The 23,237-nt window shown below is 42.1% G+C and overlaps 1 protein-coding gene across 1 annotated transcript in view; it reads left to right on the plus strand.

Annotated features, from left to right (window-relative positions):
• The window catches only part of pbrm1.L (polybromo 1 L homeolog), a 44,312-nt gene that overhangs the window by 15,531 nt on the left and 5,544 nt on the right, over window positions 1-23,237 (plus strand). Inside the window, exons 14-27 of the mRNA XM_041591520.1 lie at window positions 6,868-6,968; window positions 8,891-9,167; window positions 9,958-10,063; window positions 11,350-11,992; window positions 12,451-12,662; window positions 12,747-12,932; window positions 13,012-13,169; window positions 13,770-14,036; window positions 14,410-14,555; window positions 14,706-14,863; window positions 15,471-15,654; window positions 15,828-16,038; window positions 17,818-17,985; window positions 18,263-18,464. Coding sequence (XP_041447454.1) covers window positions 6,868-6,968; window positions 8,891-9,167; window positions 9,958-10,063; window positions 11,350-11,992; window positions 12,451-12,662; window positions 12,747-12,932; window positions 13,012-13,169; window positions 13,770-14,036; window positions 14,410-14,555; window positions 14,706-14,863; window positions 15,471-15,654; window positions 15,828-16,038; window positions 17,818-17,985; window positions 18,263-18,464 — 3,019 coding nt within the window. The remainder of the gene's footprint in view (window positions 1-6,867; window positions 6,969-8,890; window positions 9,168-9,957; window positions 10,064-11,349; window positions 11,993-12,450; window positions 12,663-12,746; window positions 12,933-13,011; window positions 13,170-13,769; window positions 14,037-14,409; window positions 14,556-14,705; window positions 14,864-15,470; window positions 15,655-15,827; window positions 16,039-17,817; window positions 17,986-18,262; window positions 18,465-23,237) is intronic.

Raw genomic sequence — 23,237 nt, forward strand, 5'->3', positions numbered from 1 at the left:
ATCCTTATTGGAAGCAAAACAATCTTTATGGATTTATCTAATGTTATATTCTATTTAAAGTATGGAGATCCTAATTATGTAAAGATCCCTTATCTGTAAAAACCCCAAACATTCTGCATAACTGTTGTTTTTAAATTGCCTGTAATTACTAATTTCTTTTGTCTTGGCGTTATTTATATTGAAGGGGTAGTTCACCTTTGAGTTAAGTTTAATATGTTATGAAATGGACAATTCTAACCAACTTTTCACTTGGTCTCTGAAATATTTGCCTTTCTCTTCTGATTCTTTCCAGCTTTCAAATGGGGATCAGTGACCCCATCTAAAATCCAAATGCTCTGTAAGGCTACACATTTATTGTTGTTGCTTTTTATTTCGCTTCTTTCTATTCGCTCCCTATCCCAGTCTCTTATTTAAATCAATGCATGGTTGCTAGGGGAATTTAGATCCTAGAAACTATATGGCTGAAATTACAAACTGGAGAGCTGCTGAATGAAAAATGAAATAAGTCAAAACCCACAAATAATACAAAATTAAAACCAATTGCAAATTGGCTTGAATATCACAAAGGTGAACAACCCCTTTTAAATAGTGTTTCATTCTGTGGAAATAAGATGCTGTAAACTGCAATATTTTTGCAAAGCTTTCTTGTATCCAAATAGAAAAATTAGTGCTTTGTAAAAATGATTTCTCTGCAACCTACTTAACTTTATGATACACAAAGTGTTATTCCTTTATGTTGTTGTTATTATGGGGTGTGTACATGACTGTTATGTTACTAATTGTCTGCTCAGTACAGAACATCTCCCTTCCACTATCCTGATTTGCTGCGAGTGTCCTCTATAAACCAAATATTTGCTGCTTGTGAGCTTACAACACACACACAGTTGGGAAAAAGTCCCTAGTACTGGGGCCAGTGCTTCTTACTTCCATTTTTCATTCAAAAATACATGAAATGTATGGAGTGTTGGACGCCCAGTTGATGACAGTTCTCAGTGTAAAAATGCAGGAAAAGTGACCGTCAAAAGAGATATATAGATATAGATATAGATATAGATATATATAGATATATATATATATATATATATATATATATATATATATATATATATATATATATATATATATATATATATATATATATATATATATATATATATATATATAGTAAATAAAGTACCCCCTCTTGTAAAATATAAGGATATTTGGCCTCGTGTTTTTATACAGGTCATGGAACTGCGAGGTAAGTTCTAATATCCTCATATTTTGCAACTGGGGGTACTTTATTTATTATAATACACAAGTTTCAGTGAGTCATGTGACAGAAATGACATCAGAACTCACCGTTTATAAGGATATAATTTACAAGATATTCATGGCTTTTGTATATTATATATCGTATACAGTTAATTGTCTTTAAATTATATATATAAAAATGATGTATATGTATAAAAATAAAAACTGGGTAAATAAATAGGTTGTGCAAAATAAAAAATGTATCTAATATAGTTAGTTAGGCAAAAATGTAATGTATAAAGACTGGAGTGAGTGGATGTGTAACATAATAGCCAGAACACTACTTCCTGCTTTTCAGCTCTCTAACTCTGAGTTAGTCAGTGACTATAAGGGGGGCCACATGGGACATAACTGTTCAGTGAGTTTGTAATTGATCCTCAGCATTCAGCTCAGATTCAAAAGCAACAGTTATGTCCCATGTGCCTCCCCTCCGGTCTCTGATTGGTTACTGCCTGGTAACCAATCAGTGGAAAGCAAGAGAGCTGAAAAGCAGGAAGTAGTGTTCTGGCTATTATGTTACACATCCACTCACTCCAGCCTTTATACATTACATTTTTGCCTAACTAACTATATTAGATACATTTTTTATTTTGCACTGTCTATTTATTTACCCAGTTTTTATACTGAACTGTTCCTTTAAATTAGCATATTAGAGGGATACTCTGAGACAATTTGCAATTGTTTTTTATTATTTGTTGTTTTTCATTTATTTAGCTTTTTATTCAGCAGCTCTCCAGTTTGTAATTTCAGCCATCTGGTTGCTAGGGTCCAAATTTCCCTAGCAACCATGCACTGATTTAAATAAGAGACTGGAATATGAATAGGAGAGGCCTGAATAGAAAGATGAGGAATAAACAGTAACAATACATTTGTAGCCTTACAGAGCATTTGTTTTTAGATGGGGTCAATGACCCCCATTAGAAAGCTGAATTGAGTCAGAAGAAGAAGGAAAAAAAAAAACTATAAAAAATAAATAATGAAGACCAATTGAAAAGTTGCTTACAATTAGTCATTCTAAAACATACTAAAAGTGAACTTAGTTGAAGATCCCCTTTAAGGAGATGGGGTCGGTGAGTCTTTCTGGCCAAACAGTTGCAAGCTTTGCTGGTCAGACACTGACTTGTTACCTGGTAAAGAGAGATGTTCATCTGTGTAACCCTTTGTTTCTCTGGTGATTTCCAATGAATGACAAATTGTTGCTGAATATAAAGACAGAAGGGCATGGTGGGACTTTGTGATAGACTATTGGGCTGGATGGAAGTACAGGCAAGGGTCTCACACTTGTTGCTATGGGGTCTCACACTTGTTGCTATGGGGTCTCACACTTGTTGCTATGGGGTCTCACACTTGTTGCTATGGGCCATGTGTCGTGTGTTTGTATCTCGGGCAGGAGCAGCCCATGTACAAATGTGAGGTGCCCCAGCCCTAGCTCTGACCAGTAGTACAGTAATACATGGGGAGTGTAGAAAACATAGAATTGGGTTTGTGAAATGGAGAAACTGGGAGGTGAATATAAAAGTGAAGACGGAAGATATTTGTACATTGGGGAGCAGCAGCCCTTGAAATCAATGGACCAGTAATGCACCAGTAATGTGCTCTTGTGTTCCCAGAATTGGTGTAAAATTCACTTCCATTAATTGATGAAGAGCTTTGTGCAGTATTGTGGTCAATATTGGAAGGAGTCAGGCAGCTTGGGGTGCTGTGTAATAGTGATTCATCATCGGGCTGCTGTGTAATAGTGATTCATCATCGGGGTGCTGTGTAATAGTGATTCATCATTGGGGTGCTGTGTAGTAGTAATTCATCATCGGGGGGCTGTGTAATAGTGATTCATCATCGGGGTGCTGTGTAGTAGTGATTCATCATCGGGGTGCTGTGTAGTAGTGATTCATCATCGGGGTGCTGTGTAATAGTGATTCATCATCGGGGTGCTGTGTAGTAGTGATTCATCATCGGGGTGCTGTGTAGTAGTGATTCATCATCGGGGTGCTGTGTAGTAGTGATTCATCATCGGGTCCTGTGTAAGTGATTCATTATCGGGGGGTGCTGTGTAATAGTGATTCATCAAAGACTAATGATTTAAAGGGATTGTTCACCTTCACCCAGTTGTTTTCAGACAATCTATCATATATGACTTTTTTTCTTACTTTCTATTTTCGATGTCTCCCCGTTTTTCTAATTTTGAAGTGTGAAGTGTAATTTTTCATCTTCTAAACCAGCTCTTGGGGGGGTCGCCGACCCTGTAAACTATTCATATCTCCGTCCCTGCTGAGCAGAATCTCTGGGTATCATTACAGGCAGCTGTTAGAATTGATACAATAGTTACTGATACTCCAGAGATGAGAAACGTATCGACTAAATGTTGCTAAACTGTAACGGCGCAGAGTCTGCCCCTGAATTACTGAACTGTCACTCAAACACCAGAGACCCCGACATTCAACTTTACACTTAGAATTTGGAAAACTGGTAAAAAATAAATAGAAAGTAGAGGGAAAAAGTCTTTATTTCTGGGGAACAATGTGAAAACAATTGAGCTGAAAAAAAAACTGTTTAGAAGGTGAATATCCCCTTTAACTGGTTAAAGATACGTTGCCATAGGCATCACACTAATCCAGGACTTTTCTCTGTAATTGGAGGGCTGATATGGGGTTATTAAAGGAGAACTAAAGCCTAACTAAAGAAGTAGGTAGAAATGTTGTACATGATGTTTTGTGCTTCTGTACCAGCCCAAGGCAACCACAGGCCTTTAGCAGTAAAGATCTGTGTCTCCAAAGATGCCCCAGTAGCTCCCCATCTTCTTTTCTGCTGATTCACTGATTCACATGCTCTGTGCTGCTGTCACTTACTGAGCTTAGGGAGCCACTCACAATATACAGTACACATAGAATAGAAATGTCACAATATAAGGCTGATTAGTAATTAATACACATAATTACTACATGGCAGCACAGAAACCAGTGCAATTAGCATCAGAATTGAATAATCAGCAAACCTGTAGCATCAGCTTATATTACAGCCAGGGAAGCTCATTTTCTGCTGCTGGATAATTAGTGACAAGCCCTAAGCTTAGCTTCTCAACAGCCAATCAGAGCCCACTGAGCATGTGAGTGTCACAGACACTTTCCAAGATGGTGACCCCCTGTGACAAGTTTGAAGTCCTGGATCATTGCTGCTATTGACAAGCTCAAACTTTAGCCTCCTGCAATAAGTTCACTATAGAAAATAGGACATTTTTAGCCACATTCATTTGTAGGGTTTAGTTGTCCTTTAAGCAGTGTTGTTTCCTGATTTCCTAGTGAAGGTTTATGTGATGTACCTGCAAGTTTACAACCATGAGATGGGGAGGCTGCTCTGCAGTTTGTGCGGTGTAATGGTGTGTATAGCAGCTTGGCATGAGTGATTACTATGAGAGCTTGGCTCTAATGGGGGCTTCAGCCTGGCTCATCTGTGCTTGGTTGTGATCTTGTATTGGGGGATCTATTGGACTTCAGAGCCTCCCCATGTCTCATAGTATTTGTACTGATGCACATTCACCAGATCTTATTTTGTGGTGTTTAGCCCAATATTGGCTGAGCCTCTACAATTTATTAGAGGAGGCTGTGTGACTGTCAGTTGCATAATATACCTGTAATATGTCTCACACTCAGGGGCGGAACTACCGGGGGAGCAGGGGGTGCGAGCAGGCCAGGGCCCACACCCCCTCAGGGCCCCCCGGCAGTCCGCGTGCTGCAAATTCCTGGCCAGTTCCGGGTGTACAGAGGGGGGCGGGGGGCCCAGCTGCTTGTCCTGCGCCAGGGCCCACCCCCTCTAGTTAGTTCCGTTTCTGCTCACACTGATGTCTGAGCTCGGGAGATGTCAGGTCTGTAAGACACTCACTGTTAGTCAGTTGTCCGTTTATCCATCAGTGGGACCTTTAGTATCAGAGGGGGGTCAGCTGGTTGATGAAATAAAAGCGCAGATTCTGAACTCATATTTTTCATCTGTCTACACAAATGAGGAACCAGTAAGTGAAGGTTTCCTTCTTAACACTCCCAATTCTAGTAATACAACTAATGATGCATGGTTCACACATGATGAAATTCAAAAGAGACTAGAACATGTTAAGATTAACAAAGGTCCAGGGCCAGATGGTATTCATCCCAGGGTAATTAGCGAGCTTAGCTCTGTGATTGCCAAACCTCTTTACTTAATTTTTCAGGATTCATTGAGATCTGGCATAGTGCCGAGAGACTGGCGAATTGCTAATGTGGTGTCTCTATTCAAAAAAGGATCCCGTTCTCAGCCTCAAAACTATAGGCCAGTTAGTCTGACGTCAGTGGTAGGAAAGCTTTTCGAAGGGTTAATAAAAGATAAGATACTGGACTTCATAGCAAATCATAATACTATGAGTGTGTGCCAGCAGGGTTTTATGTGTAATAGATCTTGCCAGACTAACTTAATTTCTTTTTATGAGAATGTAAGTAGAGACCTTGATTCTGGGATGGCAGTGGATGTGATTTACTTAGACTTTGCTAAAGCATTTGATACAGTGTCACACAGAAGGTTACTGGTTAAATGAAGGAATGTTGGCCTGGAACATAGTATTTGTACCTGGATAGAGAACTGGCTAAAAGATAGACTACAAAGAGTGGTGGTAAATGGAACATTTTCTAATTGGACCAGTGTTGTTAGTGGAGTACCGCAGGGCTCTGTACTAGGTCCCTTGCTTTTCAACTTGTTTATTAATGACCTGGAGGTGGCCATTGAAAGTACTGTTTCTATTTGTGCAGATGATACTAAATTGTGCAGAACTATAGGTTCCATGCAGGATGCTGCCACTTTGCACAGTGATTTGTCTAAACTGGAAAACTGGGCAGCAAACTGGAAAATGAGGTTCAATGTTGATAAATGCAGGTTATGCACTTTGGCAAAAATAATATAAATGCAAGTTCTACACTAAATGGCAGTGTGTTGGGAGTTTCCTTAAATGAGAAGGATCTTGGGGTCTTTGTAGATAACAAGTTGTCTAATTCTGGGCAGTGTCATTCTGTGGCTACTAAAGCAAATAAAGTTCTTGTATAAAAAAGGGCATTAACTCAAGGGATGAAACATAATTGTGTCTCTTTATAGGTCCCTGGTGAGGCCTCATCTGGAGTATGGGGGCAGATTTGGACTCCAGTCCTTAAGAGGGATATAAATGAGCTGGAGAGAGTGCAGAGACTAAGTGCAACTAAACTGGTTACAGGGAGGTTACGTGTAGTTGCAGTGAGATGTAGGGACAGGTTACATGCAGTTGCAGGGAGCATAATAGTGCTCACAATAGTGCAAGGCCTGTGTCCAGTTTCAGGGGGTTACTTATCCTTTATTTCAGTTCCAGCAGGTTGGCATGGCGCTGGTTAATCTTCCCTACACTGGACAGTTTAGTAACCCTTTATTCCCCTGCCCCATTCAGCTGCTTGTTGTTGCATTATTAACCCCGAGTGGCCGCTGGCTGAGGATGGGGCCCGTGGCTGAGAGAGAAAGGGATGAGCTGATTGATATTCATGTATTGTGCCAGCGCTGGGCACACACTGACTCTGGGATCTGCATTTTCAGGCAAAAAAGAAGGAGCTGGCGAGGAGAGACATTGATATTGAGGACGGAGACAGTATGATCTCCTCGGCTACGTCTGACGCAGGCAGCTCCAAGAGGAAAAGGTACCCCCCCCCCAGTCCTCTCACTATTCATCCCTCTATAAATCTAATGCCCCTCCTTTATTGCCGCATGAATATCTCGGCCTCATCAGGAATCTCATTATCATACGCAAGCAGCACCCCCGGGGAATGAGCGCCCAGCACTAACAGGGACAGGGATTGTGGGGCCCAGACTGTTACCCACGACCCCCTGTACTGTGCAGCAATTGTGCCACTAATCAATCCTTAAATATCCTATATCCCTAGTACTGGCCCCATTCCCTACACACCGACTTGTTACCCCTACAGGACCAGCATTTGCCCCCGCTCTTCCCAATATTCCTTTCCACTTTGGTACTGGCGTGTGACCCCTTAATGCTGCCACTACTGGGGGTCCCAGTGTCCTCTATGGTCTGATAGTGTCCTAGTGTCTCCCCTATACTGCAGTAACCCCACTTACCATTAGCCCTCTCACTAATTATATATAGTGATCATATCCCCTTATATAGTTATATATAGTGATCATAATCCCCTTATATATTTATATATAGTGATCATATCCCCTTATATATTTATATATAGTGATCATATCCCCTTATATATTTATATATAGTGATCATGTCCCCCTTATATATTTATATACAGTGATCATATCCCCTTATATATTTATATATAGTGATCATATCCCCTTATATATTTATATATAGTGATCATATCCCTCTTATATATTTATATATAGTGATCATATCCCTCTTATATATTTATATATAGTGATCATATCCCCCTTATATATTTATATATAGTGATCATGTCCCCCTTATATATTTATATATAGTGATCATATCCCCCTTATATATTTATATATAGTGATCATATCCTCTTATATATTTATATATAGTGATCATATCTCTTATATATTTATATATAGTGATCATATCCCCTTATATATTTATATATAGTGATCATGTCCCCCTTGTATATTTATATATAGTGATCATATCCCCTTATATATTTATATATAGTGATCATATCCCCCTTATATATTTATATATAGTGATCATATCCCCCTTATATATTTATATATAGTGATCATATCCCCTTATATATTTATATATAGTGATCATATACCCCTTATATTTATATATAGTGATCATATCCCCCTTATATATTTATATATAGTGATCATATCCCCCTTATATATTTATATATAGTGATCATATCCCCCTTAACTGTCTCTTCTCCAGTGTAACAATCCCAACTTGTCTTTCCCCATAACTGATCCCTTCCATTCCCTTTATCAGCTTAGTTGCTCTTCTCTGGCTGCTGGTAGATGTAGTTCCACTATATCTGGGGAATTCTGCTGGTGACCCCACCACTGCCTGTGTGTTTTATTGAAACTGGGGGTTCATGGGGCATTACACTCCCAGCTGTCACTGTTTTTCCTCTGCCTGATCAATTAAATATCTTATAGAAAAAGGAACAGCACCCTGGATATTTTTACATTGGTAAATTGATATAATTCTCTTTTGCAATTTTATAAAGTTGTAACAGGTTTTCAAGCGTTCTGTTCAATGGTGACCCTGCCTGGGCACTTCTATGCTACTCCTGTATAATTATGAGCCATTCAGTTGGGGTTAAATAGATACATCTGCACTGTCTGAACTTCCACAGAAATATTCATTTGGTTTTACACAATCCTGCCCCTTCTACAGACTGAAGGGGGAATCAGGTAGTTCTGTGTAAAAAATACAAATGAACTTCTATGTATTTCTGGAAGTTTATGCACCTCTTCTACATCTCTGCACCTCACTCTCGCTCTGTCAGGGAACATCACCCCCCCAAGATCCCTGAATTACTGTTGGTTCCCTGTGTCTCTGTCAGGGAACATCACCCCCAATATCCCTGATTACCGTTTTCTCTTCTGAACCCGCTGTGATTCCCGACAGTAAGAAGAACATGAGGAAGCAGAGGATGAAGATCCTGTTTAACACGGTTCTTGAGGCCCGGGAACCCGCTACTGGAAGGAGGTTGTGTGAACTTTTCATGTTTAAACCATCCAAAAAGGACTATCCGGATTATTATAAGATTATTCTGGAGCCTATGGACTTAAAAACCATGGAACAGAACATTCGCTCGGAAAAATACGCGACAGAGGAGACCATGATGAATGACATGAAACTGATGTTTCGGAATGCCATGCACTATAATGAGGAAGGCTCACAGGTGAGTGTCCATGACATTCCCAGAATGATACAGTATTCCCAGCATGTCCTGAGCTAGGCCCCAAACAACAATGTCTTTTCTATTGGCTCCTTTGTTAGGTGAGCCATGTGCAATGTTTATTTACAGCAGGAATCATCTAGAAACCACTTTATTTATTTTTATATATATATATATATATATATATATATATATATATATATATATATATACAAAAAAGAAGGTAAGCACTCACAGGTCTTAAGTTGTTCAAATGGTGAAAATTTATTGAAGAATTTTCTGACGTTTCGGCTAAACCTATAGCCTTTTGAGAAAGGCTATAGGTTTAGCCGAAACGTCAGAAAATTCTTCAATAAATTTTCACCATTTGAACAACTTAAGACCTGTGAGTGCTTACCTTCTTTTTTGTATATGCTACCGTTTTTGGCGCTGCACCCAGGCACTGTATACCTTATAGACGAGTCGTGCCGGCCCCCCTTGGACATATATATATATATATATATATATATATATATATATATATATAATGATTTATTTATAATGTGCCAATAGATCCCTCAACTCTGTTCAACAGATACGTGCAGATTACATACAGATTACATACAGATACCATGCAGGTTACATACCAGTATTGACAGATGCAGGAGGTAATCGGGGGCCTGCTCATTAGAGCTTACAATCTAAAAGAGAAGGGTAGTGTCTTATCAGCTAGTATTTGACTGTGTTCATGTTTTGTTGCGACGTATGTTCATGTTAGTTGCTCCGTGTGCAATTAATGTTCTTCATGTCCCAGGTATATAATGATGCCCATGTCCTTGAGAAGTTCCTTAAGGACAAAAAGAAAGAGCTGGGGCCGTTGCCTGATGATGATGACATGGCCTCCCCCAAACTGAAGCTGAGTACGTTTTCTTCACATTTCCTCTTTAAAGGGGTTGTTCAATTTCCAAACACTATTTTTCAGTTGTTGTTTTCAGATTGTTCCCCAGAAATAGACTTTTTTTCAATTATTTTTTATTTTTTACCGCTTTTTCAAAATCTAAGTTGAATGTCGGTGTCTCTGGTGTTTGAGTCTGAAGCTCAGTAATTCAGGTGCAGACTCTAAACTGTTACAGTTTTACTACATTTACTTGATCCATTTCTCAGCAGCATCTCTGGAGTATCAGTAACTATTATATCAAGTCTAACAGCTGCCTGTAATGAAACTCAGGGATTCTGCTCAGCAGGGACAGAGATAAGAAATGGATCAACTAAATGTATCAATTTAGAACTGATTACAGGGTCAGTGACCCCCCCCCCCCAAAGCTGCTTAGAAGGTGAAAGATTACTCTTGAATATTAGAAAAACGGTCACAGGTAGAAATTGATTGCAAAAAGTCTTTATTTCTGGTAAACTATCTGAAAACAACTGAACTGAAAACAGTGTTGGAAGGTGAACAACCCCTTTAAGGTATTACAGGGACAAAGACAGAAACCTGTCGTTTGTGTCGGAGGGGATCCTCCGTGGATACTGATCCATAACATGATCAAGTTGACTTATCCATTATGAAATTAGGGAGTCCTCAAATGGGCAAGGTTTTCATGTCCTACAACTTTTATGACTGGATCCCAGGCCTTGGAGGGGGGAAGTGTAAATACATTACAAGGTGCTGGTATGACTGGATCCCGGCCCTTTTAGGGGAAAGTGTAGATACATTGAAGGTGCTGGTATGACTGGATCCCGGGCCTTGGAGGGGGGAAGTGTAAATACATTACAAGGTGCTGGTATGACTGGATCCCGGCCCTTTTAGGGGAAAGTGTAGATACATTGAAGGTGCTGGTATGACTGGATCCCGGGCCTCAGAGGGGAAAGTGTATACATTACAAGGTGCTGGTATGACTGGATCCCGGGCCTTGGAGGGGCTTGTGTAAATACATTGAAGGTGCTGGTATGACTGGATCCCAGGCCTCAGAGGGGTAAGTGTAAATACATTACAAGGTGCTGGTATGACTGGATCCTTGGTGTAATTGGTGTGAATGGATCTCAGAGGGGCAAATATCCATTTATATCAGCACCAAATTACAGGACAATAAGCCTTGAGGGCTACAGCAGTTGGGGGTTAGTAAGAGGTGGGGCAGGGCATCCTATAGTCTGGTTCTGGTACAAATGGATCTCCGATAGTAACTGGTTATATTTCTCATGGCTATAGGTAGAAAAAGCGGAATCTCCCCGAAAAAGTCAAAATACATGAGCCCGATGCAGCACAAACTGAATGAGGTTTATGAAGCGGTGAAGAACTACACTGATAAACGTGGGAGGCGTCTCAGTGCCATCTTTCTGCGCCTCCCCTCTCGCTCAGAGCTCCCAGACTACTATGTGACCATCAAACGGCCAATCGACATGGAGAAGATCCGCAGCCACATCATGGCCAACAAGTACCAAGACTTGGACGCAATGTGTGAGGACTTTGTGACCATGTTTAACAACGCCTGTACCTATAATGAGCCCGAATCCCTCATCTATAAGGATGCTCTGGTCCTACACAAAGTTCTTCTGGAGACCCGTCGGGATATTGAGGGAGAAGACGACTCCCATGTCCCTAATGTGACTTTACTGATCCAGGAGCTCATCCACAATCTCTTTGTGTCCGTCATGAGCCACCAGGATGACGAGGGCCGATGTTACAGTGACTCGTTGGCCGAAATTCCTGCAGTGGATCCCAAATTTCCAAAAAGGCCTCCCCTGACATTTGACATTATTCGGAAGAACGTGGAAAACAATTGCTACAGAAGACTGGATCTGTTCCAGGAGCACATGTTTGAGGTGTTGGAGAGAGCGCGGAGGCTCAATCGGTAAGTCCCTCAGCTCTCTTGCCACGTTACCTTACATTCTGCTCTTATGTTTCTTACCAGCTCATATACACCGGGGCTCCACTTGTCTATGGGCAATGGGGTATATTTATCAAAGAGTGAAGTTAAAGACACCACAGTCCTCTAGAGTAAAATTCCACCACTCTCCATTCATTTCTATGGAATTTTGAAAGGCGTATTTATCAATGGATGAACTTTCACCCATTGATAAATACTTTTAAAAATGTGCTGATCTGTAACTTCACTCTTTGATAAATATGCCGCTAATATTGGCATTGCTCTGTTGTTGCCCTCTCCGTCCATACTGAATGCAAGGAACTGCTTTATGATTATAACAGATTGGTACCAACATACCTATGGGTGTGTCTCCTGGTCTATTGAATGCAGCATTTTGTACATTATTCAAGTTATGATTTCTATGCACCCCCCCCCCTCATCAGGACTGATTCTGAGATCTATGAAGATGCAGTTGAGCTCCAGCAGTTCTTCATTAAAATCCGTGACGAGCTGTGTAAGAATGGAGAGATCCTGCTGTCTCCGGCCCTCAGTTACACCCCCAAGCACTTGCACAGCGACGTGGAGAAGGAGAAGAAGGAGAAAATGCCCAAGGAGATGGAGGAGGATAAAGTCAAGCGAGAAGAGGAGAAGAAAGGTAATGTCCCCCGTGTTACTCTCTGACCACTTCCAGCCTCTGCCATTGTCTGTGTCTCTCATTTCCTCTTTGTTTCATGTCCAGAAGCAGAAAAGAGTGAGGATCCAGGAGGGGTGTCGGGCCAGTCGGGTCTGTATCGCACTTACAGCCAGGACTGTAGCTTTAAGAACAGCATGTACCACGTAGGGGACTATGTGTATGTGGAGCCGGCCGAGGCCAATCTGCAGCCGCACATTGTCTGTATTGAGCGCCTCTGGGAGGATTCTGCTGGTAAGAGCTTGGCCTTCATCAGGGCATTTAGGGGCAGCTCCATGTTCCATGGGAAATCAAAGTGTCCTTTCTCTGGCAGGAGAGAAGTGGCTTTATGGCTGCTGGTTCTATCGGCCCAAAGAAACTTTCCATCTCGCCACCCGCAAGTTTTTGGAAAAGGAAGTCTTTAAGAGCGACTACTACAACAAAGTGCCTGTCAGCAAAATCCTGGGCAAATGTGTGGTCATGTTTGTAAAGGTAAATGGCTTTTTGGTGGCTTAGGGTTATGTCAGCCATTTTGTGCTAGCTTATTCTCTGACTCATGGTGGGGATGGCAGCCATCTTGTGCTATCTTATTCTCTGTGACTCATGGTGGGGATGGCAGCCATCTTGTGCTAGCTTATTCTCTGACTCATGGTGGGGATGGCAGCCATCTTGTGCTATCTTATTCTCTGTGACTCATGGTGGGGATGGCAGCCATCTTGTGCTAGCTTATTCTCTGTGACTCATGGTGGGGATGGCATCCATCTTTTGTTAGCTTATTCTCTGACTCATGGTGGGGATGGCAGCCATCTTGTGTTGGCTTAATATCAGTCGCTCTTGCAGGGGAAGCCAGCCATCTTGTAATTCAGGAGTAGTAGCTTATTCACAATAGGCCAAGGCTAAGAAACCTGCCACTCTCTAGATCTTGTTGCACTACAACTCCCACTGACGGCTTAAGGGTGTTAGGATGCTTAGACTGAAAGGTCAACAACTTTGGAGGGTCGTAGGACTGAGACCCCCATCACTAGTAATCAGGAAGTGATTTTGTGCCCCCAACAAAATAAGTCCTATATTGTTCCTTTTCTGACCCCACAGGAATATTTTAAAATCTGCCCAGACAACTTCCAGGACGAGGACGTCTATGTGTGTGAATCTCGATATTCTGCCAAAACAAAGTCTTTCAAAAAGATTAAACTGTGGACCATGCCCATCAGCTCGGTGCGGTTTCGGGCCAGGGACATCCCTCTGCCGGTGGTGCGAGTAGCCTCTGTGTTTGCCGCCAAAGATAAGGCTGAAGAGGACCTCCCTATGGACTTGACTGAGGAGAACCCAGACGATGACATCACCCAGATCCTAGAGAAGGTAAGGGGGGAGCACCCAGTAAATGCACTTAGGTTCCCCTCAAACACACCGTTTATATAAGTGCACCTCTGTGGGACAAATGTACCATGTGACTCAGAGCTCCATAGAGTGGACTATATAAGGGGGGCTGATACTTGCCTACTTGTGATGGTTCCATTACTCGCTGCCTGGGAGCAGAGGGCTCTTCCCATTCTTATTGCACTGGATTGGGTACCTTTTCCCATGGATACTGCAATCAGGGAAACCCCTTTGGATAGTCAAATCCTATTCTGTAGAAGAATGGTCATGATATGTCTTTGTCCGGCCATGTGGCTCGTGTGTAGCCCAACGGGTCTAATGTGGTTGCTAAGCTCTTGGCTTTGTGTCCCTGTAGGAGAAGGAAGATGTCCCTGTGGATATGCCGAATGGGGAGCCCGGCTGTTATTACTTTGATCAACTACGTTACAATGATCTGTGGCTGAAGGTTGGAGACTGTGTGTATATCAAGTCTCATGGGCTGGTGCCACCCCGAGTGGGAAGGTGGGTGCTCTTGTAACATCCCGTAACGTTTATTGTATGATCAGAGCCAAGAGAAGCCTTTTATACTCTACAGGCCGGAATGTCTTTCTTGGGTCTGGCAATGTCCAATCTAGTTCACTCCTGAATGTCTGTTTGTGTTTCTGTGCAAAGGATTGAGAAGATGTGGCTACGAGATGGTGCCGCCTACTTCTTTGGCCCTATTTTCATTCACCCTGAGGAAACCATCCACGAACCAACGAAAATGTTCTACAAGAAGGAGATGTTTCTTAGTAACTTGGAGGAGAGTTGCCCAATGACCTGTATCCTAGGTGGGTCCTATTCCTTCAGGAGAGCTTTACCCCTGGCACCTACTCTACACATGTATATAATTCCAGCAGGACAATATACCCTTTATTATGGAACGATGGAGATTGAAAAGAGCCTTGTTAGCTTCACTGGAAACTTGTTTTTCGGTACAAATCCAGTTCTGGTGTTGACTTTAGGAATCTGTCACTTTCTGCTTTGAAGCTTCAGGGGGTTGGGAGGAAGAGGTTGGGCTAAGTAAGATTTATAGGCTGCTCATTGGCTGCTCCTAACTGAGGGGCCCTCCTGCCTCTGCACCTCATGATCATTCAGTAGAGACCCAATGGGCTGCAGTTGATTCTCTTCAACACTATTCCTATTGGGATAATGACGTTTAATATAATCTTTATCTCATGAAAATAAGAATCTTTCTTAATCTAATCTGTTGTAAATTCCCTGTTACCTCCCCCATTATCTGCCTCTCTTCATTCTCTTTCCATGCTGGGGTCAGAGTCAGCAAGAAGAAAAACTTGTTTTAAACTACATTTAATACATATTGGGTTCCCATCAGCTGGGAAGGGGATAGAACGTTCTGAATTAATTCAGACTCTAATTATTGTCTCATTTATTCAGGAAAATGTGGAGTTTTATCATTCAAGGACTTTTTATCGTGCCGCCCCACGGAAATCTCCGAAAACGACATTGTTCTGTGCGAGAGTCGCTATAATGAGGCCGACAAGCAAATGAAGCGCTTCAAAGGTCTGAAGAGATTCTCCCTCTCAGCAAAAGTTGTGGACGATGAAATTTATTACTTCAGGTACTAGGGGAGAAGTGGGGGGAAATAGACTGATATATATATTATGTGTTGTATTGGGACGTGCCTCTCATGAGCCCATATTAACACATTGCACCTGTTACTGTGGCCTCTCATAGTCATCCTGTGAGGTTGTCTAACTTGCACAAATCCTCCACAATTTGTGTTTTCCCTAGGAAGCCAATTGTTCCTCAGAAAGAGCCGTCTCCTCTGTTGGAGAAGAAGATCCAGGAGCTGGAGGCCAAGTTTGCAGAGCTGGAGGGCGGTGATGAGGAAATGGGGAACATGGGAGATGAGGACGGGGAGATTATGGATGCGCCGTCACTTCCTCAGCTTCAAACACCCCTGTCTGGGGATCTTGATATGATGCCATACACCCCCCCACAGGTAACAAACTCTGCATTCCCTGTTCTTTTCTCTATACTCTAATCTAACTAACTAATCAATTAAATATTCTGTATTGTTTCTGAAATAATCAAGTTTATCTTCACTATTCCTTTCTCAGCATCTGTTTCTCTTCATTCTCTCTTCATGCAGCAGTTGGGTGTCAGATATTCACTGACAGTTAGATCCAATATATCTTATAGGGGGGCTCCTTTTGCCTAGAAGATGTATTAGAGGTCACTCTATTAAACTCACCAGACATCATGTCTCTCTACATGCAGAATTTGTGCAAAAGGCAGTTATTTTGTTACATTTTGTTTGTACTGGAATCAGTTATTTGAGTGACCTCTAATACATCTGCTAGGAAAGGAGCCCCCCTAAAAGATATATTGGATGTAACTGTCAGTGAATATCTGACACCCAACTGCTGCATGAAGAGAGAATGAAGAGAAACAGATGCTGAGAGAGGAATAGTGAACATAAACTTGATTATTTCATAAACAATGCAGAATATTTAATTGATTGTATTTCTTATTTCAGTATGATGAAGCTTATAATAAATTGTCCTTTTTGAGATACATTCCCTTTTTAATACCAAGTGCAATGGAGAACACGGGATCATGACACAGGCAATTACACACACACAAGCAAACTCCTTACAAACATGTGGCTGTGAGTGCTGGCGGCCATGTTGCTGTTTGTGTGCTGCCTGCTTTCCTGCCCTCTGCATTTGCATGTGATGCCCCCTTATCTGCTGCTGAGTGTCAGTGCCACCTGCTTTATGCGGATACCAGCGGCCGTATTAACTGTTGACTGCCTGATCTCTCTGTTGTTTCTACCCGCTGCTGTGTGTGAGGTGCCCACTTTACCCGCTGCTATTTCTGTGTGCTGCCTGCCATTCCTTTTAGTGAGGCACCTGCTGCTCTTGTCTCTTGCAGGAGCCGCTGGCAGTTTCTTTCCTGCAATGATTCACAATAAAACTGCTTTGTGTCTATTAAACGTGTGCACTGTAAGGGAATCCTCACTGCCATTTGCACATAAGACTTTAGTTGGCACATGCTAAACATTTCTTTCTTACAGATTCTCTCGGCTTTCCTGGATATGAAACAAAAATACCCTTTTGGCAATTGCTGTTGTTCATGTGTTGCTGTGGGTCTGTGTATCTGCCGTGTCAGTGTGTGCTTATTGCTTTAACTCCTTCTTGCTCAAATCCCAGGGATATGGTCATCGTTACCCCTTCATAATCCCACATCACTGTTAAATTACTCATTAGTTACCAGCACTGACAGCAGCTTCTTTCTCTTTGTACCTGCCCCACCTACTGTACTGGGACTGTCTATCCCAAATGTGGCAGTTAGGAAGCTGGGGGTTGTTTACATGGAGCCCCATTTAGCTGACCGGCTCCAGGCTCTTGCTAGTATTTCGGATATTTAGCTCCTGTGGTGTAGATGTGGTGCTTTCCTGCCCCCTAGCGGATTGGATACCTCCTGTGTTCTAGCCGAGCCAATTATATGGATGGAGATCCAGTGAATGTGAGTGACTAATTCACGGTGGTGCCGCTGCATGTGGCTTAGACGGTGGCTCTAGAGTTGGCCCTTGGGACTCGGGGTGCGGGGCCCGGCTGTATACACAAAATAAAAAGCAGCAATACCAGTGTAACTGCTGTGACTGTTCGGCGTGGGACTTTCCCTGTCTGAACTACTTTTTTATTCTCAACTGCAAAAAAACCCTTTCATTTTTTTGTTAATCCTCTACAATTGGTGTTTGAAAACACTAAATCAGGCGGCCGCACTTCCCAGCTCCGACGACCTGACGCCAGCGGTCAGGCTGCCCACCCCCTCCTCACTGACGCAAAGATCAGAGACAGCCAATGACAGACAAAGGAAAGATGGCGACCCAGGGGAGACAGTGGAGAGCAAATTGCCCAAACAGTATTTAGACAACGGAAAGGTAAATTTGGCAAGTGATGGGCAGCAGCCATGTCAGTAGTGCGAGGGTTAGTGTCTCCTCGGGGTGGGGGGGGGGTATTGCTGCTTTGAGTCGGCTGCTGTGTGTGCGCCAGGCTTTCCTCTCTGTGTCTCCATCTCATAGCGCTTGTCTAACCTACAACCATCCCCACAGTTTCCACTAACAGTGTCTAGCGTAGGACTGCTTGTGTCACCACATGGCCACCATCTTGGATCTGGGTCTCCAGCACACAATCATCCCATGCTTTTGTTTCTTCCAGTCTACACCCAAATCTACGAAAAACAGCAGCAAAAAGGAGGGCGGCAAGCGGAAAATAAACATGAGCGGCTACATCTTGTTCAGCAGCGAGATGAGAGCCGTGATCAAGGCCCAGCACCCCGACTATTCGTTTGGGGAACTCAGCCGCCTTGTTGGAACAGAGTGGAGAAACCTTGAGGCGACCAAAAAGGCTGATTATGAAGGTAAATGTTTTTCTGGCAATGTTAGGGGTGTCTCCTGATCACTGGGGGTGCCACCGACTAGCATCACAGTTTGTGTGGACCCTTAACATTATAATATTGTTTTTGTACTTCTCAAGCTGTAAGTAATTATTTGCAGGGTCACAGTATTAATCTGCACTAGTCCAAACTATAAGCAATCATGAGACTCCTCATGTTCCCCAATGACGCTGCAGAGTTTGGGGGGCACTTCCCTTGGGTCAACTGTTGTTCTCCATCTGGAGGACAAAGGAGGCTCATTCAGACTCGCAACCAGGATCCTATAGGACCCATGTAGCTTTCATTATTTTTATGCAGGGCAATACTAGAGACAATTCTCTGGTTGCTATGGGTTACTGCACTCGTGCAGTTTTGCCCAGTGTCCATAAATAAACTCCAGTGTCTTCCGAAATGTTTCCCTAAGGGGCCTTTCTCCCCAGAAAAACAAGACCAGTCCTCCAAAGGACTTTGCCCATGTCTTTGCCTGGTTTCCCCTTTGGATGATGTTGTCTTACTTTGATTGCTCCCCCTGGGCTACCTGCGCATGGATGTTCCAGGAGGCCCTGCCCATAAGAACCACAGATCATCATGAATATCTGCTCAGATGGAATGAATGGGGCAAACCTGAAGGAACTACCAAAGGGTGGCGTGTGCCCATATTGTTGCCTTTTATGTTTCTGCTGGAGTTTTCAGAGACCCCAGGAGAATTCTCTTCTCCCTCTGTTTCTGGATCTCACACTCTTAACAGAGAGGACTGGATCAGCAGCACAAGACCCAGTACTAATCATCTGTGACTTTTACTTTGGTCCAGTTTCCTCAGCCCATTTTAGTATTCTCTCTCCTCTACCACAGTCTTGTCTGTGATGGGCTCTAACAACCTCTAAAATAGTCGCCCACTGCATTGGTATAAATACAACAAAGTCCCTTTATCATGTGATACAATAGCCTTATTATATACAGTTAGATCCATAAATGTTTGGACAGAGACAACTTTTTTCTCATTTTGGTTCTGTACATGACCACAATGAATTTTAAATGAAACAACTCAGATGCAGTTGAACTACAGACTTTCAGTGGGTTGAACAAAAAGATTGTATAAAAATGTGAGGAACTAAAGCTTTTATTAACACAATCACTTCATTTCAGGGGCTCACAAGTAATTGGAGAATTGAGTCAAAGTCTATTTCATGGGCAGGTGGGGCAATTCCTTGGTTATATCATTATCAATGAAGCAGATAAAACCCTGGAGTTGATTTGAGGGGGGGGGGTGTATGTGGGACAGACAACATGAGGACAAAGGAGCTCTCCATGCAGGTGAAACAAGTCCTCCTTAAGCTACAACAATAGAAAAACCCATCTGAGAATTTGCTACAATATAAGGAGAGGCAAAATCTCCAGTTTGGTACATGATGAGAAAGAAAGAAATCACTGGTGAACTCAGCAACACAAAAAGACCTGGACGTCCACGGAAGACAACAGTGGTGGATGATCTCAGAATCATTTCCATGGGGAAGAGAAAGCCCTTCACAAGAGCCAAACAAGTGAAGAACAGTCTCCAGGAGGTAGAGTCTCCATATCCAAGTCTGCCATAAAGAGAAGACTGTATGAAGTAAATACAGAGGCTGCACTGCAAGGTACAAGCCACTCATAAGCATCAACTATACAAAGGCTACATTGGACTTTGATAAAAAACATCTAAAAAAGGCAGCAAAGTTGTGGGAAACCATTGTTTGGACAGATGAAACCAAGATGAAGCTCTAGCAGAATGATGGCAAGAGTAAAAAAGTGTGGAGAAGGCTTGGGAAGAGCTGATGATCCAAAGCATAGCACAGTTGTGTATAAAACATTTGGGGGGCAGTGTGATGGCTTGGGGTGCATGGCTGCCAGTGGGACACTAGTGTTTATCCATCATGTGACACAGAAGCACAAGAATGAATTGTGAGCTCTTCAGAGACACTGTCTGCTCAAATCCAGCTAAATGCACTCACATTGATTGGGAGGCGTCTCATAATGAGCCAAAACATAGAGCCAAAGCAACCCAGGAGTTTATTAAAGCAAAGAAGTGGAATATTGAGCTGATGTGAAGCCAATTGAGCTGCATTTCACTTGTTGAAGACTAAACGTGGGACAGAAAGGCCACAAACAAAGAGCAAGTGAAAGAAGCGGCTGCAGTAAAGACCTGGCAGAGCATTAAACAGGAGCAAACCCACAATCTGCTGATGTCCATGAGTCCAACACTTCAGCCTGTCATTGCAGCAAAGGATTTTCTACCAACTATTAGACATGAACATTTCGTTTTTAGTTTGTCCAATTGCTTTTGAACCCCTGAAATGAAGCAATTGCATAAAAATGGAGGAACTAAAGCCTTTTTTAACACAATCTTTTTGTTCAACCCACTGAATTAAAGCTGAAAGTCTGCAGTTCAACTGCATCTGAGTTGTTTCATTTAAACTTCATTGTGGTCATGTACAGAACCAGAATGAGAAAAAAGTTGTCTCTGTCCAAAGATTTATGGATCTAACTGTACATATTATGTGACATACAGGCTGCTATTATGTAACCGCACAGCAGCTTCTGAGGGACCTGTACTTCCTCAATTATACACTTGTGACCAAAAATATTGGCACCTTTCAGTAAAATAAACAGGTCTGTTTCAGAAAACAGTTGTGTTCAAAAGTATAGCAGTGCCACATCACTAATATGATCACTGGTTTTGCTAGAAATTCTATTTCCACAGTGCAAATAAGGAATAGTAGAGTAATGGAAACCAACAGTTCTGCCATGCTTCTGATTCTTTGTCATTGACTCATTCATTCATTATTCCAGATAATAGCAGTGTGGAGTTCAACTAGTGAGCTCATTCATTCTGGGAATAAACAGGAGTCAATTCTGGCCCTTATTTAAAGGGATACTGTCATGGGAAAAAAAAATTCACATGACATGGGGCAGCTGGGAAATTGACAAAATGTCTAGCCCCATGTCAGATTTCAAAATGAAATATAAAAAAAAATCTGTTTGCTCTTTTGAGAAATGGATTTCAGTGCAGAATTCTGCTGGAGCAGCACTATTAACTGATTCATTTTGAAAAAAATTTTTTTTCCCATGACCGTATCCCTTTAAGGAAGGAAGGAGCAAATGTTGTGCTGCTGCTTATAGTGCATTTCTCTCTGAAACTCTCACTCAAATGGCTCCATCCACACATTGTTCAGAAGAACAGCAGAATTTGATTCAGAAGTTGATTGAAGAGGGAAAACATACAAAGAAGTGCAGAAAATGAGAGGCTGCTCAGCTAAAATGATCTGAAATGCTTTCAAATGGCACCAAAACTCGAAAGACGTGGAAGAAAAGGGAAAACGCCCATTGGAATGGTTAGAAGAATAGCCAAAATGGCACAGACTCAGCCAATGATCAACGTAAGCAAAAATCAGTACCATATATTCTCGAGTATAAGCCGACCCGAGGATAAGTTTTTACTTACGAAAACCGGGAAAACTTATTGACTCGAGTATAAGCCTAGACACAACTAAGACCGTTGGACAAGCAGGTAAAACCGGTCATTTTTGGCAAAATTAAACTACTTTTCATTCCTTTTATTAACAGATTTATGCTTTATGCTGCAATCACTAGAGCGCAAAACTAAATCCCCAGTGGATTTATATTACAGACATTTTTCAGCTGAGACAAAATATACTTTCCACTAGCAATTCTACCCTTTGTTTAGTGCCTAAAACAGTGGTGAGATTGTTGCGTGGGCTCCTGAGGTTTATGTAGGCATCTTATGAATTCCATTTCTAGCTGACGTCAAACAAAGGTCCAAATTGCTCCCCCTGAGAGTTTTAGAAATATCAAACAGTCGCTTTAATGTTAAAAATCAAGCTGCGATGCATAAAACGTTAATTCATTCTACAATGATAATAAAAACCTCTGGTAGATGAAATAGATATATTAACAAGACGACTGCCTTACAGGTATATTTGGGGAGAGCCAGGAAGCTGCTCCCTGTAGTAGGAAGCGCCGAGCGCCTTCAAAGATTTTTCGCCGGTGGGGCCGGGCTGCCCAGAGTTGTTAGCGGGTGGGAGGGGAAGCTGCTCTGCTGCTGGGACCCTTCAAAGATTAATCGATTCGCCGGGGTAGGGGCGGCCTGGAGATGCTGGCAGGAGGGGAGAGTTGGGGATACTGCTTCCTGCAGCTGGAGTTACGCCATCAAAACCCACATGATCTATAACATCACCGTGCGCACCACCCGCACTTCAGCCGGCAACGCGCCACACACTCCTTTCGTAAAGTTCCGCGCTGCTGCTCCTCCTGCGCTGCAGATAACACCATTTTTTCCTTGCTGGGAGGGGGGTGTTCCCCATTGGCTCCATAGGATCGGTTGCAAGCCCCATCCAGGGTGCAGGGGCACGAGACTCTGGTCAGTAGCACAGCTACACATCATGTGGGATATGATCACTATATATAAATATATAAGGGGGATATGATCACTATATATAAATATATAAGGGGATATGATCACTATATATAAATATATAAGGGGGATATGATCACTATATATAAATATATAAGGGGATATGATCACTATATATAAAGGGATATGATCACTCTATATAAATATATAAGGGGATATGATCACTATATATAAATATATAAGGGGATATGATCACTATATATAAATATATAAGGGGATATGATCACTATATATAAATATATAAGGGGATATGATCACTATATATAAATATATAAGGGGATATGATCACT

This window comes from Xenopus laevis, chromosome 4S, assembly GCF_017654675.1.
Source record: "Xenopus laevis strain J_2021 chromosome 4S, Xenopus_laevis_v10.1, whole genome shotgun sequence".
NCBI lineage: Eukaryota > Metazoa > Chordata > Amphibia > Anura > Pipidae > Xenopus > Xenopus laevis.